The sequence below is a fragment of the Phaethon aethereus genome, assembly GCF_964289735.1.
Source record: "Phaethon aethereus genome assembly, chromosome: 6".
Taxonomy (NCBI): domain Eukaryota; kingdom Metazoa; phylum Chordata; class Aves; order Phaethontiformes; family Phaethontidae; genus Phaethon; species Phaethon aethereus.
Genome location: NC_138580.1, coordinates 11,375,336 through 11,392,815, shown reverse-complemented (window position 1 = coordinate 11,392,815; position 17,480 = coordinate 11,375,336). Strand labels below are relative to the sequence as shown.

The 17,480-nt window shown below is 36.4% G+C and overlaps 1 protein-coding gene across 2 annotated transcripts; it reads right to left on the bottom strand.

The window, feature by feature from the left end:
- Positions 1-2,876: 2,876 nt before the first annotated feature.
- On the bottom strand, positions 2,877-16,476 carry ZNF148 (zinc finger protein 148; the record flags this gene model as incomplete). Of its 2 annotated transcripts, XM_082001450.1 has the most annotated exons (6): positions 2,877-4,469; positions 4,809-4,927; positions 10,894-10,977; positions 11,642-11,765; positions 14,803-14,928; positions 16,135-16,476. In XM_082001450.1, the coding sequence occupies 6 exons, from the start codon at positions 16,462-16,464 to the stop codon at positions 2,877-2,879; spliced, it is 2,376 nt and encodes a 791-aa protein (XP_081857576.1). The 2 variants fall into 2 exon arrangements, with proteins under 2 accessions (XP_081857576.1, XP_081857575.1); XM_082001449.1 differs by lacking the exon at positions 14,803-14,928 and having other exon boundaries at positions 16,135-16,464.
- Positions 16,477-17,480: the final 1,004 nt, after the last annotated feature.

The following is a 17,480-nucleotide window of genomic DNA, read 5'->3' as shown; positions in this document are numbered from 1 at the left end:
AAAGCTTCAAGCATCAGCGAATCAACTACTCACACCACCACTTCAATAGTACATGTGGAAGAACCCTATGAGATAGTCCCTGTGGGCTAGACAGGGACTTCACAACCTGTTCTAAGGCACAGAGTATAGCTGTAATGGCTCAGCAGCAGGCTAGGGAATGAGCTGCGACATAAGGAATAACAGTTCCTCAGATTATTCCCACTTTGCTCTGGGGAAGAGCAAGTTCCTTCACTCCGTACAACAGTACGCAACCAAGCAGCGATTCTTACGTCTGAAAATGGCGTGGAGCGACAGCTACTCCTTCCTACTCCTTAATCACTTGCTCACAGCAGAGTATCAATGCCGTAACTTTTTAAAATAAAGCTCAGTCAATCTCCTTAGGGAGAAGCAGGCTTTATTCCTCTTACCTTCCTACGGGGCCAGAGAAGTGCAGTAATAATCTAGCCCTTTTATTTTATTTTGGCTTTTGCTGCTTGTTGTATTTAACAAACAGTACTATTAATGGCCATCTGCTTGCAACAACAGGACATGAGAACAAAGATACCAGTACAAGCTGGTATTTCATGGAAATGAAACATGCGTTACAAGAGGTGGCTTCCTGGGATATAGGGGCCATTACGTCCCTGCAAAGTAGAATGGAAAGTCAACAAACCAAACTGACCATAAAGGAAGAAAAACAGACGTGAATGAGTTTCAAAATATTCTTTCAGACAAACTTCTTTACATGTATCACTAATAATCCATAAGGAATTTACTTTTCTCCCTTGGTCTCAGTCTTCTTAACTCAGGGCCAAATATTCAGACAAAATTACTGGTAAGACACAGCATGCTGAAACACCTTCCCATATTACACACAGGGTCAGTGAATCAAAACAGAACCTGTTTCCTTACACAAAAGTATTAAATAAGAAGTTTATGTAATTTGTATTTCTTGTCAATATAAGAAGCAAGATATGGATAACAAATGCACTTTCTCCCTCAACTGTACCAAGTGAAGTTAGAGCTGTAATAGTGCTACCATAAGGGAAAAGAGACAGAGTGGGATCAGTTTTCTAGTAATTAAAATTAAGAAGAATATTGCTACTGCTTTGGGAAGAGGTAGGAACTGTTGCATGTCCTGCTCAAGTCCTTTCTTAAAAGACAGGATATATTTTAGCCCCTTGAGACGCAGTCTTTTCTCCTAGCTGATGGCTTCATCTGAGAGATACCAGCTAGCAATAGTGCTGTAAAAGGATGTATGTAAACCTATTAAAAAACAGAACAAAACATATACATACATACCTATATATATATACACGTGTGTGTGTGTATGTGTGTGTGATTTTCCCTGGTTAATCAGCCTACATTAGGCTTAAACTGCCTTAAACTACCAGACAGTGTCCCTTTAGGGAAGGTGCAACAGAATGAACATACAGTTCAAAAACCTGTAACTTGTTAACTTAAACTACACAATAGTTATGCTACTCAAATCTTACCACCTTAAAAATGCACACAGAACTACTTATCGTACCATACTGTATACTTCAAGACAAAGTACTATTCAAAAAAACATATTCATGGTACAGGGATAAACTTTGTAGTTTATTTATACTGTGAAATGCAACAAAAACTTCTGATCACTCACCTATGCTGGAAAAAGAAATCCTGTTCACTAGCATTATTCAGTGGTTTTTGTCGGTAAAATTGTAATGACTTCCACTAAGCAAACGCTAAAAAGATAGGGAATTCGAATGCCCACTTCTTCAGCTTTTGGGGATACTTCAATAAATTTAATGATCTGAATTGTCAAAATTCTAGACAGAGAATTAAAACAGTTTTTACAGAAGCTAAGAATACCCAATCTCAAGTATATTGAAAAGAATAATTCAAGCTGTATGAGATGAAAATGATGCAACCGTATCAAACCTAAAAATCTAAAAAGGGTTTTATTTTTTGAGAAATCAAAAACTACCAAGTTGACTAAGTGCTCTATGTTAATCATTATGAGTATGTAGGGTAAGGTACAATTAAGCTTTTAAATCTTGGAATACACAGTTTGTGTAAGCATTATGCAATTGGGAATGTCATCTACACAGTACTTTAACTAAAACTTGAAAATCTTGATATCTGCATATGAAAAAGTCGTTAAAAAGTTACATCTAGATTCAGCTGTACAAAGAAATACACATTACTTCAGGAATGAAGTAAAGGCTTTAGCAGTTAGGCATTTTGCTTAAAAAAGTGTTTAAAGTATTTTAAATTACTTAGACTTTTAAATAGTAGAGTTAGTCTGTCAGAATTCATTTTTCCGCCAAACACAACTCAAGGTAATGCAAAGCAGAAATAAAGGGCACATGGTCAAAAATTATTTTTGAGAGAAATGGAAGGAAGATTAACTTTCTAGAAAATGCCATCTTTTAAAGCCATATTTGCTTGACTTTGAAACTTAAAATGTTTATTCTGTGTGTTTAGTACATGTCAATTCCCTGCTGAAGAGCAATGAATATGCTGACAAGCTTAGAAATGACAATATGAATAGCATCAGACAATAACTGTCCTCTCAAAGCATACAAGGAAACCAGTAAGGAAACAATCATGGGGGAAAGTCTTACCTGGGGATTTTGTTTATTTTAAATTTCATAGAAGGTAAAATATTTTCTGGATTCAAACAAGTGAATAATAAACTGCCTTTGACAGGGGCACCAATATCAGGCAGTTCAATGACTGGTGACTAACCAAATAAAAAAAAAAAAGAAGCAGTTATTGGTCTTGCTAACATCAGCTTACTTTTGTTTTAACATAGCGCTCTTAAAAGCTGTACAGAACTCCATCTTATACAGAGCTACCCCCTTTTGACAAATGTGTTCTAAAGTGCCAGTATTATTTACAAAGATTTCTTAGCCAAAAGTCTGGCCCGTTGTGGCATCAGGTGAAGAAGCCATCCCAGCTCTGCTATCATTTACATTCACCAAGGGAAATTCTGGGAAATCAGCACTTGTCCCTGGTCCCCGAAGGTTCACCTGTCCATTGGCAGTGCTAAACTGAGATGATATTCCAGCTCTTGCCCCATGGTACTGAGCTCTAAAGGGCTGCTCAAAGGAGCTAATTTGATATGCTTGATGAACAGGCTGTGCCTCTGCTTTCTTCTGAGAAGTTACTTGATCCAAGAAGTCCTGTGTAGAGGAGGAAGAAGAATGATTTGCCTCATCACCTGAAAAGGGAAAAGGGTGCTGCGAATCACCAACCATTAGTCCAAAATGAGACTTGTCTGGAGTTGTTCTTAATGGAGAGTTCATTCCCGATCGAAAGCTATTGACGGGTATAGATGTGTAGACCTTCTCCATGGAAGGAAATGCTGGCTGGGTTGTAAGAGTCTGGTTATCAGTCACAAAATTAAGGCTCGGGTTGTTCAAATAGGCATCATTTTGGCTAGTTCTGTCCAAAGCTTGTTGTAAAAACTTTGAATATTCTTGTAACATACTAGCTTTATCTGATGAGGAAGCTTGAGAGCTTGTTCCAACTGTCTCAGATTGGGTGACCTCAGATACTTCAGAAGAATTGATTGATATACTGGAGGTCACCTCAGTGTCAGCCACACTGAAAGATATCTCATGTTGTCCATTAGCCTTGTGTGAATAATGGTCTAACAGAGTTTGCAGTACCTCATCTGGAATGACATTTTTGTCATGGTTACCTTTAATTTCAACATTCAGTGCCTGTGTGTCTAGTATTGAGGCTGTAGCAGTTTCATCAATGACACTGGCCACAGCTGCTTGTGTTACCGAAGGTTGAGCTGCTATGGTACTTACATTCAAGGCATATTCTCTACTGTTATTACTAGCTGCTTGTAGATACCTCTTTTTCTTTAAAAACTGCATTGCATCATCATAATTAGTGCTGCTGTGTACAGGTTTACTGGGCCCTTCCTGTAACGTGTCAACTTGATCAATGTCAGCATTACCTTCAGAGTCCAGTAAACTTTGCTTATCCACAAGATCAAAGGCATACTTTGAAACCTTGTTGTCTTCATATGTAGATAAAGGTGAAATGGTTTGACTTTGCTCAAGTGGCTGTTTCAGACTCCTCTTACTGTTAACTTTTTTGAGAACAAGCTTAGGTGGGTGTATTTCTCCAGAATTTGCTTCTTCTAAGTGCGTCCCACTGACCGAAGAATGTGGCATCTCAACAGCATATTCCGCTACCATATATTCATCTTTTACTTTAGTACTAGAAGAGTACAAAGGCAAATAGTCATTTTTGTCCTTTTTCTGTTCCGATTTATCCGTACTTTCCTTATCCCCCGATTTTGTTTTCTCTGTTTTCTGCCTTTTCTTCTTTGGCAAGGAGCTGTCCTTCATAGGCGTAGAGAAACCAGAATCTTCCTCTGATGGCAAAAAGCCAACTTTGGTGGCACTTCTGTTCGGTTTCTTGTCGCGGTTCTCATGGCACATACGTTTATGTTTCAGCACACGATCAGTTCTGGAGAAATACTGCAAAAAGTTTTTTTAATTATTATTATAGGAAAAGTAAGTATATTAGCAGAAAGAAAAGAAACTTTTTCTTCTAACAAATTCACTTGACAATTCATCCACTTTACTGATTTCTAATGAAGTGTCAAACAGTGTATAATCAATAAAATCAAGCACAGACAGCTGTGACTCTGCTCTATCTGTGCACCAAGACAACCCACCCTAACAGAAAAAACATTTTTTATATGTTTATTTGTATACACATGACTACAACATCTGGAGAAATACTTATCTGTACTACTTGGGAATTGACTGGTGTTTTGTTTTTCAATTGCAAAAGATTTCACAAAGTTACCTTACCTGCAAACAATATTCACACTGGTAGGGCTTCTCTCCACTGTGAGTTCTTTTGTGCCTTTCCATGTGATACTTCTGAATAAACCTCATACCACATTCATCACAACGAAATGGCTTTTCACCTGATAAAAAAACCATAGCAATGTTAATCTAAAAAAATAAATCAATGATCTTATATACAATTACCAGGTCAAATACTACTTTCTCTATTAGAAGTAATAAAGAGGAGGATATAGTCTGTTGCTATTGAAAAAGAACATAGGGCTTGCTCACATCACTATTTTCCCAGTACTCAGTAGCTGATGCCTCAAAATTATTTTAAGTTTTTACACAAAAAAAAAACCCACCCACCTTTAAAACTAAATTCTTACCCCCTCTTTCTAATGTAGGTGCAGATATCTGTCTTAAACCTAACAAATTAAGAACTGCAAAGATAGCCTTCCTGAACTGCTTGCTACATAATACATTTTTTAGGGCAGACGATTGTATAAAAATACCTCAAAATACCTAACCAACTCGTTAACTCAAACCCATCCCTTCTAGAAAAGAATTATGCATTTCCAAGATTTTAACTTAACATTTTTGTAGGGTACTCTGTATTTTGCATATTGTTTTCCATTATCTGTATGTAGAATTGAAATAGCTGCTCTTAAAAAATCCAACTATTTTGGTTGGAATCCCAATTATTTTTTTTAATTCATTAATTAATTTAAAGTATTTTCTTTTAAAAACTAAGCTGAAAACAAGAAAACTCTGTAGCTGAACTGGCGTTTGCATACTTACAGGCTTTTCTGTTTGGTTGGTTTGGTTTTGGTTATTGTTATTTACTTTCATGAAATATTTGTTCAAACAATATTCATTGCCCTGAATTCATCTTAGTTCTCCTCTTACTTTTCCCCACAAAGCAGCCCTGCAATGATCCTTTCAGAACATAGGGTAACTCTATTTTTATTTCTTTTAACTTTTGCCTTGCATCTTCCCTCTGATAATTTTCTTTTCCAGGTTTCTCTGACAAAATCTAAAAATTCCAAGTGCATTGAAAAGTTAGTTTTGCTTTTGTAAAAGTTCACTATTATTTAACAGAACTCACCCTGAACAACAGTAAACTTTCCTCTTAATATTTACTATGAAATCTTTTGAACTGACACAGACATCAGGAATTGTCTTGGCAGCATCTGTCAACATCCTCTTTGTTCTGGATACTGTACTGCACTGACTTTTGGGATACAAAATCATAGATTGATAAACAATCTATCTTTTGTTTCCAGAAATATGCAGACTATTTCTATTTTTCTGAGGTAGTTTTATTCTTTTAAAATGATCTTATTAAATTATTACTAATAATTAATTGTCCAAATGTTAATAAATTTTAATTTATTATTTAAAATGTTGTTAGAGCGTATATTTTCCATTTAGAATGGAAAATGTGGCTATTTCCATTTAGCCACATCCTTCTACAAATGGAAATATGGTACCTTAAAATAAGATGCCAGTATTTATAGAAACCAGAACGGAAAATATCTGTATCACCCACACATTTGCTCCTAGTCAGATCATTAATGCCCAGAGTTTCAACCTCCTTAATTCCAAGCAATTTCTAAATCTCTCTCTTTGTAAGCCTATGCCCTATTTCCCATTATTAATACTTACCTCTCCATATGGCTTCTCAGCCAACTCCTTTCTTGGATGAAATTATTCCAATTTATTCTCTCCTAAATCACATTATCTCCTCTCCTAAGATCTCTCAGCTTCCATCAGTTCTTTTTCTACAGGCTCACAACCTCAGCATCCTAACTCTTCTTTCACATTTAGTCAAAGACTAACTTTTACCATTTCTTGCTTTTTAATAATTACCATAAAATGTTGCTTTTTTCAGCACCCTTTAAAAATTCTAACACCTATCATATTCTCTCGTACCATCTATAAGCAAATCCTACCCTCTGGCCTATTTCTCAACTTTCAAACTCCAGTTTCATTCTTCGTGTTCTCTTTATGCGTTAGGCTCCCTTACTGCTACGGTGTTTTACTTGCATCAAACCTGTTGAGGCTTTCTGAATCAAATTCCAAACCCTGTCTTCACTTTTAAAGAAGATGAGGCAAGAGGTTTAGGTCTCGTTGTTCTAGGTTAATCACAGGAACACTTCCATTCCCAAGGAAAACTACTTAATCCTTGTCACTTACTGTTTCCTTTCCCTTTGCTCCACTATTCTACTTTGTGTTTCTTTTAAATCACCCCTTTGAACAACTCTCCTTACGTTGTCTGGAAGTTTGCTTTCACACTCTCTTAGACTTTTTTAGCGAAAGGAGCAGCTGTTTGGGATGAAAACTACCCTGGGCCTTACAGAAGCCAAACCAAGTCAGAGACGCAAGACAACTCAGTCCTGTTCTAGCTTTGAAGAGCCCTCTAAGGAGCCATCTCGCTAGCCCAGCAAGGCTCGAGTGCAGAGCGCTTCATTGATACATTTACCTTCAGCCCTATATCCATTCCTGTAAGTGAACGGTCACTTCAAGTTCCTTAACATTTGTCTACCCAAGCTGGCTATTTGCTGGCAGAAGACTCTTCCAGCTACCTATTCCCTTTTCAAGGCTTAAAGAGGGCCAAACAGGGCTTCTGAGGTTTTTAGTTGTAGAGTACTACCACCACCAGCTATTTTGGAGACTTTGAGAGTACATATGAAGGCACCACTGGCCATGCCTCAACAGGAAGAAAAGTTTGAGGACACTGCCCTTGAATTACTTGGCACAACACAGAAAACAGTATTTTTCAGTAAAATTCCAGAATAGTCTGGAAATGAGTTTAAGAAATACTTTGTGAAAGTGATACCATACTTAATTCTTGCTCTAATCTTCATAAGGAAGATAATATTAGAAAAAGATTAAAAAATAATATGAAGATATGCTTCCTATAATAATTTCTTCGTAGCAGAAGCCTGGAACTTCAGATGCTTTCTGCAATTTTCTTGTACTTTTCAAACAGGATCTACCGCAAATGGAGGAGATCATTAATAACAACCTTTTGCTAATGTAGGGAGAATCCAGGACATATTTTTCTGAAATGTCTTGGTGATTTGGAAAGAATCACATGTGGGAAAAAAAAGGTCAAAATTTTAAAATACAATAAATAATTTTATGCATTACTTATGATAACAGACTGTGTTTTGTGTTTACGTTGGAAATCTATTAAAACTGAGCAACAGAACTGTTTATAAAGTGTGGTACAAATACTATGTGGAGAAAGGCTGTAACAATTATAAACCCCTAGGTATTTTAAAATCTCAACAGACAAAACGCAAATTATAAGATACCAAAGGCGGCAATAAAAAAGCAGCATGACTGAATAATAAGATGCTTGAATTGTTAGCCCCAATGTTGCTTTATTTTTTTAAAATGTAATGTTATTTTTTGTGTTTAAAATGGAAAGTAGGGTGGGTTACAGAATTAGTACATATGAATACATGAGTGGGTAAGGTGTACATCTAAAGATGTAACATCTCTAAGCAAAAAGAAAGCAGACATATTTGGAAAAAAAAAAATTCAGCATCTTCGTGAGCCTAGTAAACTCAAAATATGAAAATATTTTTGTACCAATGACCGTTCCCTCTCTTACAACTGAAATGGCGATTTTCTGTACCATTAGCGACAAGTTTAGCAGCAGGGTTCTAGCACAGCTGCTCTCCTCTACATACAATTATTTCTGGTAAGTGAATTTTGTATTAATGCAACGTCTGCTTTTAGATGCAACTATTTAATTATTTACACAGAATAAGGCTGTTCATTGATTGCTTCCTAACTCCCTCATAACATTTCATTTGAAGGAGTGGTTCAGAGAACTGAATTCGAATCACACTGGAATTAGTTGGAGCACCTATAAATTCAGGGCTTTAACAGGCATAAAATGGGGCTTCCAAGTGTTACCACTGTCTTTGATTAGCTTAAAATAAATGGGAATATTTGATAAACGCCTTCAAAAGAGTAAGAAACATGCTGCTCTTCATCACTGTTTTGAACACTGTACAAAAGCTGGTGCTAAAAGCAGAGAGATAAAAACGCAAAATAAAAAGAAAAAAACACAGTATTGAATTTGTAAGGAATATTTCTTAAAAGAGTATGAATAATACAAAGAGACCTTTCCTTTACTTCCATCAAAGTGAAACACTGACCCACTGCTCACCTTCTGGTGAGAGAAGCAAGCTGAAAATTCAGCTTTTCTGGATGGGTTCAATTATGCATTCCTGAACAACAGAGTAACGCTACACAAACAGCTAAAGCCCAGTAGTGAATATTGCCACATGGAAGTGAAAGCACAGGCAGGTATGTAGAATGCCAGTTAGCTACACTATAACTGGGCCATGCCAAAAATCAAGCAGTAGTCAAATACTTGCTAAGTAAATGGATTTCAAAAAAGCTTTTTCACTCCTGGAAGCTGGGTCTTACATGTTTTCTTCTAACCACACACTAGCTGTCACTTAGAAAAACACCCGTAATTCAAAAATTTAAACCCAGTCACCATCTTCAATTTTCTGAGGAACAACCAAACTATACCTCAAGGTGCTAAGGAAAGGAGGAAAACATAGTTATCTAAAAAAGTCAGATAACAATACAGTTAATTTGTTAAATGGCAGCTTATTCTCTGCTAAACAAAGACTAGTATGTGTAAGAGCTGGCAAAAAAAAACCTGCAACGCCCCCACCACCACACCCTCCCTCCAAAGCTTACAATCAACACAGAATTCTCATTAGAGCTAGAAGTTGAATTTTAAAAGACAATTACATCCATTTATAAAATATTTGCAGTCAAGTGTTAATTAACTGTATTGCCCAGACTCTCATTTTCAAAGCCACAATAATCCTCACTTTAAAAAAAAAAATTCTTCTGAAAAATGGGAAGACTGCACTTAAATGTTTGCCTTGAGGCGGGGGTACAGATTGAGCAGATAGATGGAAGAGAGTGAATGAGCATTCTTTTTAAGAATAATATCTACACAAAGCAAAGGCAGCATGGTTCACCAGTTCAGAGCCAGAGGAAAGCCTAGGAGCAGAACAAAGACACTGGACAGAAGAATGGAGGACTCTTCTGTGGCTGACTGGCTGAAGGAAACCTACTTAGTCTGTACTCGTGGCAACCTAGGATACAAAAATCCCATAAACAGCAGGGCATTTCTGCATGTAACTCCCTCTACACTGCTCTGAAAATTCATTTTGCAGTTTTTTCTCCCTCTCAACTCTTACACATGCACACACTGCACTGCATGTTAGTAGCTTTCATATCCATTTAAATGCTACAGCCAAGAAACACTGTGCACATTCACCAGCTCTGCTTTTCTGAAAAAGAGGCTGAGAAATTGGCATCTAGTCCAAAGGGACCATATTACAAAATATTTAAAGAGGGATTGAAAGGCCATGCACCAAAATGCCAAAAACCCAATGAAGCCAAACCTATTAAAGAATGTGATTCTGTGCGGTGCAAGAAGATAAAAAAATAAACATATATAAACTTTAACTCTCTTTGGCTTAAAACTTCAGGCCTTATTTGACCTATATTGCATATTTTTTAAACGAAGGCTCTTATTTTTAGAATAGTTCTGAATTAAACCTTTCAAAAAAACCCCCAAAAGTTAAATGTAAAGCTGATACTAATACCTTTGGGGTTAGGCATTTTGGCCATTTTAGTCCTGGCACTTTTCCATCAAATTCCAAAATAAATATAAATAAATACATAAATAAATCTACTGAAATGTAATTTGGAAGTCCCCACTGTCTGAATTAACTTGATACAACAAAAGATAGAACTGCTTAACAAACCTTGACTTTTATGAATGCACAAACTTCAGGATTTGCTACTCTCGGGCTATTTATAGAATACTACTTTCAGATTTGCTTACTAGAGTTTATACTCACTTTACAGCCAAAGAAAAGTGGAGCAAGTTGAAAGCACAAAACTAGTTTATTTTTTAAAGTTTTATAACATCTGTTAAGTTAAAACAAACTACAACAGGGTTTAGGCTGCATACTTATTACCAGAAACCTTGCCTGAGTGGGGAAACAGTTTTTAAGCACGCCAGTAAAGATACTCAAGGCACTATACTCACCAGTATGAATCTTCTCATGCCTCTGTAGCAGGTACTTCTGTATGAAACGCATGTCGCACTGACTGCACTGAAATGGTTTTTCACCTTGAACAATATAATTCCACATCCATAAGTTAATAACTACACACTGTTGTTTCTGATAACTACTTTTGAGGAATATTAAAATGTCTATTAAAAAACCAGCATCTGAGCGAATTCCAAAAATACTCTAATACCAAAAACCATTAGCCTTACTAAGTATATGAACTGCAGAATTCTTTCCATGATCCCCAGAGTCACATTAAGACTAGCACGGAAGAGTGATCTGAAACGGCTGTAATTTCCTCATGAACAAGATCAATCGCGATGCTGGCATAAGACTGCATTCAGGATACTGGCAAGCTATTATAACAGTAAGTACCTTTTTCACTTCTCCGAACCAGAGAGATACCTCATCAGGCAAATAAGCAGCCGGAGCACATTTTACAAAGGGGTCAATTTTGGCACTTAGGCTACAAGTCAACCCATTACTTTCTGATAAAGAAAGAAAAGAAACCTTGTAAACAGTTAGGTCTTCAGTTTGTTAAACATATGTTGATTTTTTTTTTCTGGTATTCTTTTGACACTTTGGTGCATGGAATCTCTAAACTTAGATGCCAAGTTAGCTACACTCTTAAAAATGAAATTCGCATCGAGCTGAAAACATTTTTTAACAGAAGTAAACAACTCTTTATATAGTAGAAAAGAAAATACTGAAGTCAAGCAGTACCTGTATGAATGAAGACATGTCTCTGTAAATGGTAGTTGGTTCTAAAGGCAGCATTGCAATGCTCACAAACATGAGATTTGTGGGTTTTCAGACCAAGTGATCCATCCTCATTTATTGTAAGGATCTATTTTAAAAAGAGTAAAATTTGTTCTCACACTACCCTCTAAAGATGTCTTATTAACTACAAAAAAAAAACCCATTAATTTTTTTGATACAGAAAATTTAAATATTTCAGGTAAAACAATGTTGATTTCTGCAAAGCTATGTATTAGGCTTTTCATATACATTTCCAATTACAGTCCAATCCAACTTGTGTCTCCTTGTGTTATTAAGAGGTATTTCAACAGGACGGAGACAAAAGCAGCTCATGGAATATCAGCTTAGAGCTCCCCTGTTCACAGCTGAGTAACTTTATATGCTACTGTTTACTTTGTCCATTTGTTGGAAAGGACGCACAGTAACCAAACCACCTCTGGGCACTGAACCATGGATAATCATATTTTGAAGCAAAAGTGAAAAGTTATATATATTCTTTTTGCAAATCACGATTGTTAATGTTTGCTAAAAGGCTTTAAAACTTATCCAGGATAGTCATACAAATTACCTAAATCTACATAATACCAATTGTCTTAGAGGCAAAATTGTATTTTAAAAACCAAAACCCCAAAGCCAAACAAACAAGAAAATAGTATTCTCCTCCCCTTTCAAGTTTTTCACGCAATAAAATATTGCTCACTCAATATACATATTAAAGCATCTCTTTGACGAATTCAACTTGCCACACTCAATTGCTTTGCTGTCAAAGCAAGCCGCTATTTTCATATAAAACTGAAAAAACTTAAATGAAAAAAATTGCACCATATCTACCTTATTCAATAAAGCTCATCATAGGTTTTCTCTAATTTGTCAAAAAGAAAAAAAACAAACCCCAAAGTCTCTACTATCTCTGGCAAGAGAGTAAGAAAACCAGTAAACAAATTACATTTCCAAAAGTCTTAGTTAACTAGAAACATAACTATAAAGAAGAGCTTAAGTAACCTTAAGTACAACAGTTTAGTCCCTTGTTATTAACAAAAAATAGTCTGCTGGGGAAACACAGCTGCAATTTGATAAGCTATGATGTTTTAGGGTTTATGATAATGACAGTGATGAGAGAGAGTCAATAACTGAAATAGTATCTCTGCAATATTAGCAAATACTGTAGGGTCTACTTAAACAATTTTTAATTCTGCTGCATCAAAACTCAGCAAGAGTGAAAGTCTCAAGCTAAGAAATCCTTGTGCATTCACTCTGAAGGACAAGCACATTCATACGTTTGTAAGAGTGGTATGTTACAGCTCCAGTAAGTCACAGATACAGACAATTATAAAAACTCTGTTCTGTAACAACATACAGCTAATGCAACACTGACTGGTTATTTAAAAGAAATTTAAATGCATGTTATGAAATGTTTTTTCATATAGTATATTGAAATTTTAAAATAATTGTGCAGAAAATACAATTAATTTCACAGTTATCCTAAATCTGGGCTCTTCTACTGCATCCATTCATTGTACCACCTCTTAAATGAAGAAAGTTAACTTTGTCAGTGCGGTTTTTCTCATAAAAGCAATAAAAAAGCTTATGCGTGTGCGTGCATGTATGTGTGTGCACATGTGTTTGTGTGCGTGGAAGAGGGAAAAGTAGACAGGATTCATAAAAGCTACTGAGTTCTTATTTATATGATGACTATATTAATATAAAATTAAATTTAAAATGTTTCAATATGTTAATTGACTTCCATTTGTAAAAGTCCCAGCTGCCATTTGGATGGAAAATCAATCCCATTACTCTGGGAATACTAACTTAAACTGCAGTAAGCTGTCACCTATGTCAGTCCTTCAGCTTCTTTCTGCCTTTCTATTCTGACAAGTTTGAAAAAATGGGAAGAGAGACTCTGAAAAAGAACCTGTTTTAACAATTCGCCTGATCATTTTTCAATCTTTTGTCATCTCAAAAGACTAACACTGACAGACTGGGAGATAAAAAGGAAGCATGCAAGTACACGTCTATACAAAGGGGGACACATGCCTCTCCTACCTTGCCATGTTTCCATGGAAGTGATCTGTGGAGGTACTCAACCTAGATCTCCTTTTTTTATCAAAGGGAGAAGTATCTGGATGCACAGGATTTGGAACTTGCTTCCACACCCAATCTGAAACAATTTCTCAATTTTCTGAGGATACAACAGGTGCAACCTAATTTGACAGTGCTTCAAGGAAGACTGAGGGGTCCCAGTCCCAGGCCAACAAAAAGGAGGTTTTGGAGTTTTTCCTGGTGTTACGGTGAGTTTTCCTTCAATGTATACACAGTCTGGGTTGATTTCAGAGTGGACTTATTTTAATGCCGCTGCGTGATCATACAGAATGGATTTTTGCCTATCAGAACAGCCTGTATATGTTCTATTTTAAGTCTAAAGATTAATACTGATTTGGGGAATTACTAGAAGATATAACACTGCTACCTCATGAGGTGAAATGATTCTGGTTTTATCTGAAGTGCGTCTCAATAGAAGAAAATTGTTTTCAGACATACAGGGATACATACTCTTCATGAATGGATCTACAAAACAAATTTTGAAGTAACAAACCAGCAGCTATGGCAAGAATCTTTTGATATAAATACATATATGAAGATGATTATGACCACAGGAATATTCCCTACTGGCAAATTATTTTTATATATATTAATAAACTGTTTAGAATTTTCGAAACTACCATTTTAGATTTCTTTTTTAAAAATTTTCACTACTATGCATGAAGCATATAAAATTATCAGGCTCACAGAAAAGCACAACTATTATTAGATAGATACAGAGTAATGATTTATAAATTGTCTACAAAGCTACTGACTCATAATTTAAAAAAAAATATTTGGAGAGAGAACTGCCTGGAGAGACAGATGCTAAAATATGTCAAGGGTTCATGTTGCTAAAAAGAGTTCAAAGAAAAACACTGTTATATCAGGTTTTGTTTTGGGTCTCTGGTGAACTTCAGAACTGCATCTTTACTGAGCAAACAAACAATTTCCAGCCTAACTACTTCAAATGCTAATGAAATTAGTCATAGTCAACCAAATCTTCAGGTTCTTTTAATCTTGGTTTTGCCAAATCAACGTCTTACTTTTGCTGGTGAACGCTGTTTTCTTTTCTTCTTTTTCTGCAAATCTACTGGCTCTCGTATTTGTTTTTTGTCTCGTTTCTGTTGTTCAGATGCATCAGTAAAGGTAATTTCTTGCTTTACACTGATCTGTTAAGATACCAAGTGCCAGTTTCAGGTAAGGTTCTCACTACAGAAAAGCAATTTTTCAATTTTAGAAGATGACAAACTGCTGAAACAGAAAACCTTTTTCTAAGGGAATTATCTTGTGGCTTCATTCTTTCAGAAATTTAAGTGAAAGGAATAATAAGTATCTTAAGTAAAAAGGGCATAGTTAATTTCTACAGTGACATTTTGATGTATCCTTTCATTCATCTCCCAAAGTCTTTTTTCCTTCTGACCTTTGTTGATTTTGAGATCAGTTCTTATATTAAAATCACTTCCATCTGTAAAACCATTCAGTTTTTCATACCTATTTTACTTTAGTCCATGTGTTGTCAATGCAAGATTTAACAGAATAGTTTATTATATATTTAAGACAGAAGTATTTTTTATGAAAACAATAGTGCTAGTGAAGTTTTTTTCCAAAAAATAATCTAATGTAAACTTTAATAAAGAGCATGATACTCTAACATTTTTCTAATGCCTGAATCACCTGATCTACAGCTAACAGGGTAGTGTTTTAACAATGCTACCTTTCTAAAGATTATTCTTCGTATATAAGGCTATCTACTTTTAAAGTCCTGGTAATTATCCTTTATGTTTGAAGGGTAACAGTGATGATGTGCTGCATTACAGACAGATGCTCTGTTTTCACAAAGGAAGTCATCTATACTCTCTCTGGGAAAGCTGAGGTACACCTTCTATGAGATATCGAGGAGGGGCATATTTATGGTCATGTATGAAGTGTCACAGTCCAACCTGCAGTGTGAATGCAATTGCTAAGCGTCCACATACTTTGAAAACATACAAGATGCTTTTCCTATAGCAAAAGAAACTAAATAGTACTATGAACAGCATAAACAGTATGCACCTTTTAATAATGCTATTTATTCTGGTTTGTAGTTACCCTTGAACATTAAATCTATTTTAAAAAGCACATTTTAACGCATTAATTCTATGGTAGCAGCCTGCTTATAAAATATTTATAAAACAGATACTTAAAGATTATACTTAATTGGCAAAATTTATCCACAGCCAGAGACAAATGACATATTCATAAATAGCATCCATTCATAAATATTTTGATAATCAAAATCCAAACAAGCAATGAATAGATTCTTGCCAGAGTAGGATTACACTACCAGATCAAGCTTCCTAGTAATTTCTCCAATATTTCACAAAGAAATTGCTTACAGGGACATTAACGGCATACTGCAGCCCTTGAGGAAGTCTATCTTGCGTATCCATGTCATCATCATTTTTTACCGTCTCCTCATGGACCATGAGTTCATCATGTGAAATCATCTCTTGCTGTCGAAGTTCACTTTCCTGTAACACTTCGTCTGTTGCTAGAATTTCTTGGTGCGCCATAGTCCGATCTTGAAGCACTGCCTCTTGCCGATCTCCCGATACTCCAGACTGGTCGGATACTGCACCCATCCCTACCATTCCCCTGGATGACTGCATTTGGTCTATGCCACCACATTTAAGAAATAATCCTCCCAGCTTGTCTTCAATGTTCATTCTTAAGTGCAATAACCTACAAAGAAAGTTTTAATAGTAAACATCTACAAATGGTGCTCTTGCTTAAAATTTTTTACTTAAAAACATTTTATAAGAACTGTCAGTACTTAACATACACACATGCACTCCTAAAACTGATATGCGAATAAAAGCAAAATGTTGGCTATTGTGGTTCAACATGAAAAGATTCTCCTTTCATACATGTGCATGTGTACACAATTGAACACTTTCAAATTGAAAGTTTCAAATCAAAGTGCCTTCTGATTACTGGCAAAATTCTGGTAATTAAATGATAGCTAATTCCTCCTTCCCATTCCTTAGAAAACTCTTTTTTTTTCTCCCGTGTGCCCTTTTTATTCTGTTCCCTTTTTCTGTTTTGACTGTCTGTTACAAATGCCTCTTTCATATTGGTCCTGTTCTCCCTACTTCCTTGTCCTTTAAGTGCCCTTTCAGCACTGCTACCCCAGGGCATACTGTAGCTGCTGGAACATCTTATTATCCGCAAGTAAGTGAAAACTGGGCTGCACCCAAAGCAGTGTGGCCAGCAGGGCAAGGGAGGGGATTCTGCCTCTCTGCTCCGCTCTGGTGAGACCCCCCGCATGTGGTGCTGCGTCCAGCTCTGGAGCCCTCAGCACAGGAAAGACACAGACTTGTTGGAGAGGGTCCAGAGGAGGCCACAAAAATGATCAGAGGGATGGAACAGCTCTGCTGTGAGGTTGTTCAGCCTGGAGAAGAGAGGCTCCAGGGAGACCTTAGTGCAGCCGGCCAGGACTTAAAGGGCGCTTTGAAGAAAGATGGGGACAGACTTTCTACCAGGGCCTGTAGCAATAGGATAAGGGGTAGAGGTTTTAAACTGAAAGAGGGTAGATCTAGACTAGAGATAAGGAAGAAATTTTTCCCAATGAGGGAGGTGAAACCCTGGCCCAGGTTGCCCAGAGAGGTGGTAGATGCCCCGTCCCTGGAAACATTCCAGGCCAGGCTGGACAGGGCTCTGAGCAACCTGATCTGGTTGCAGA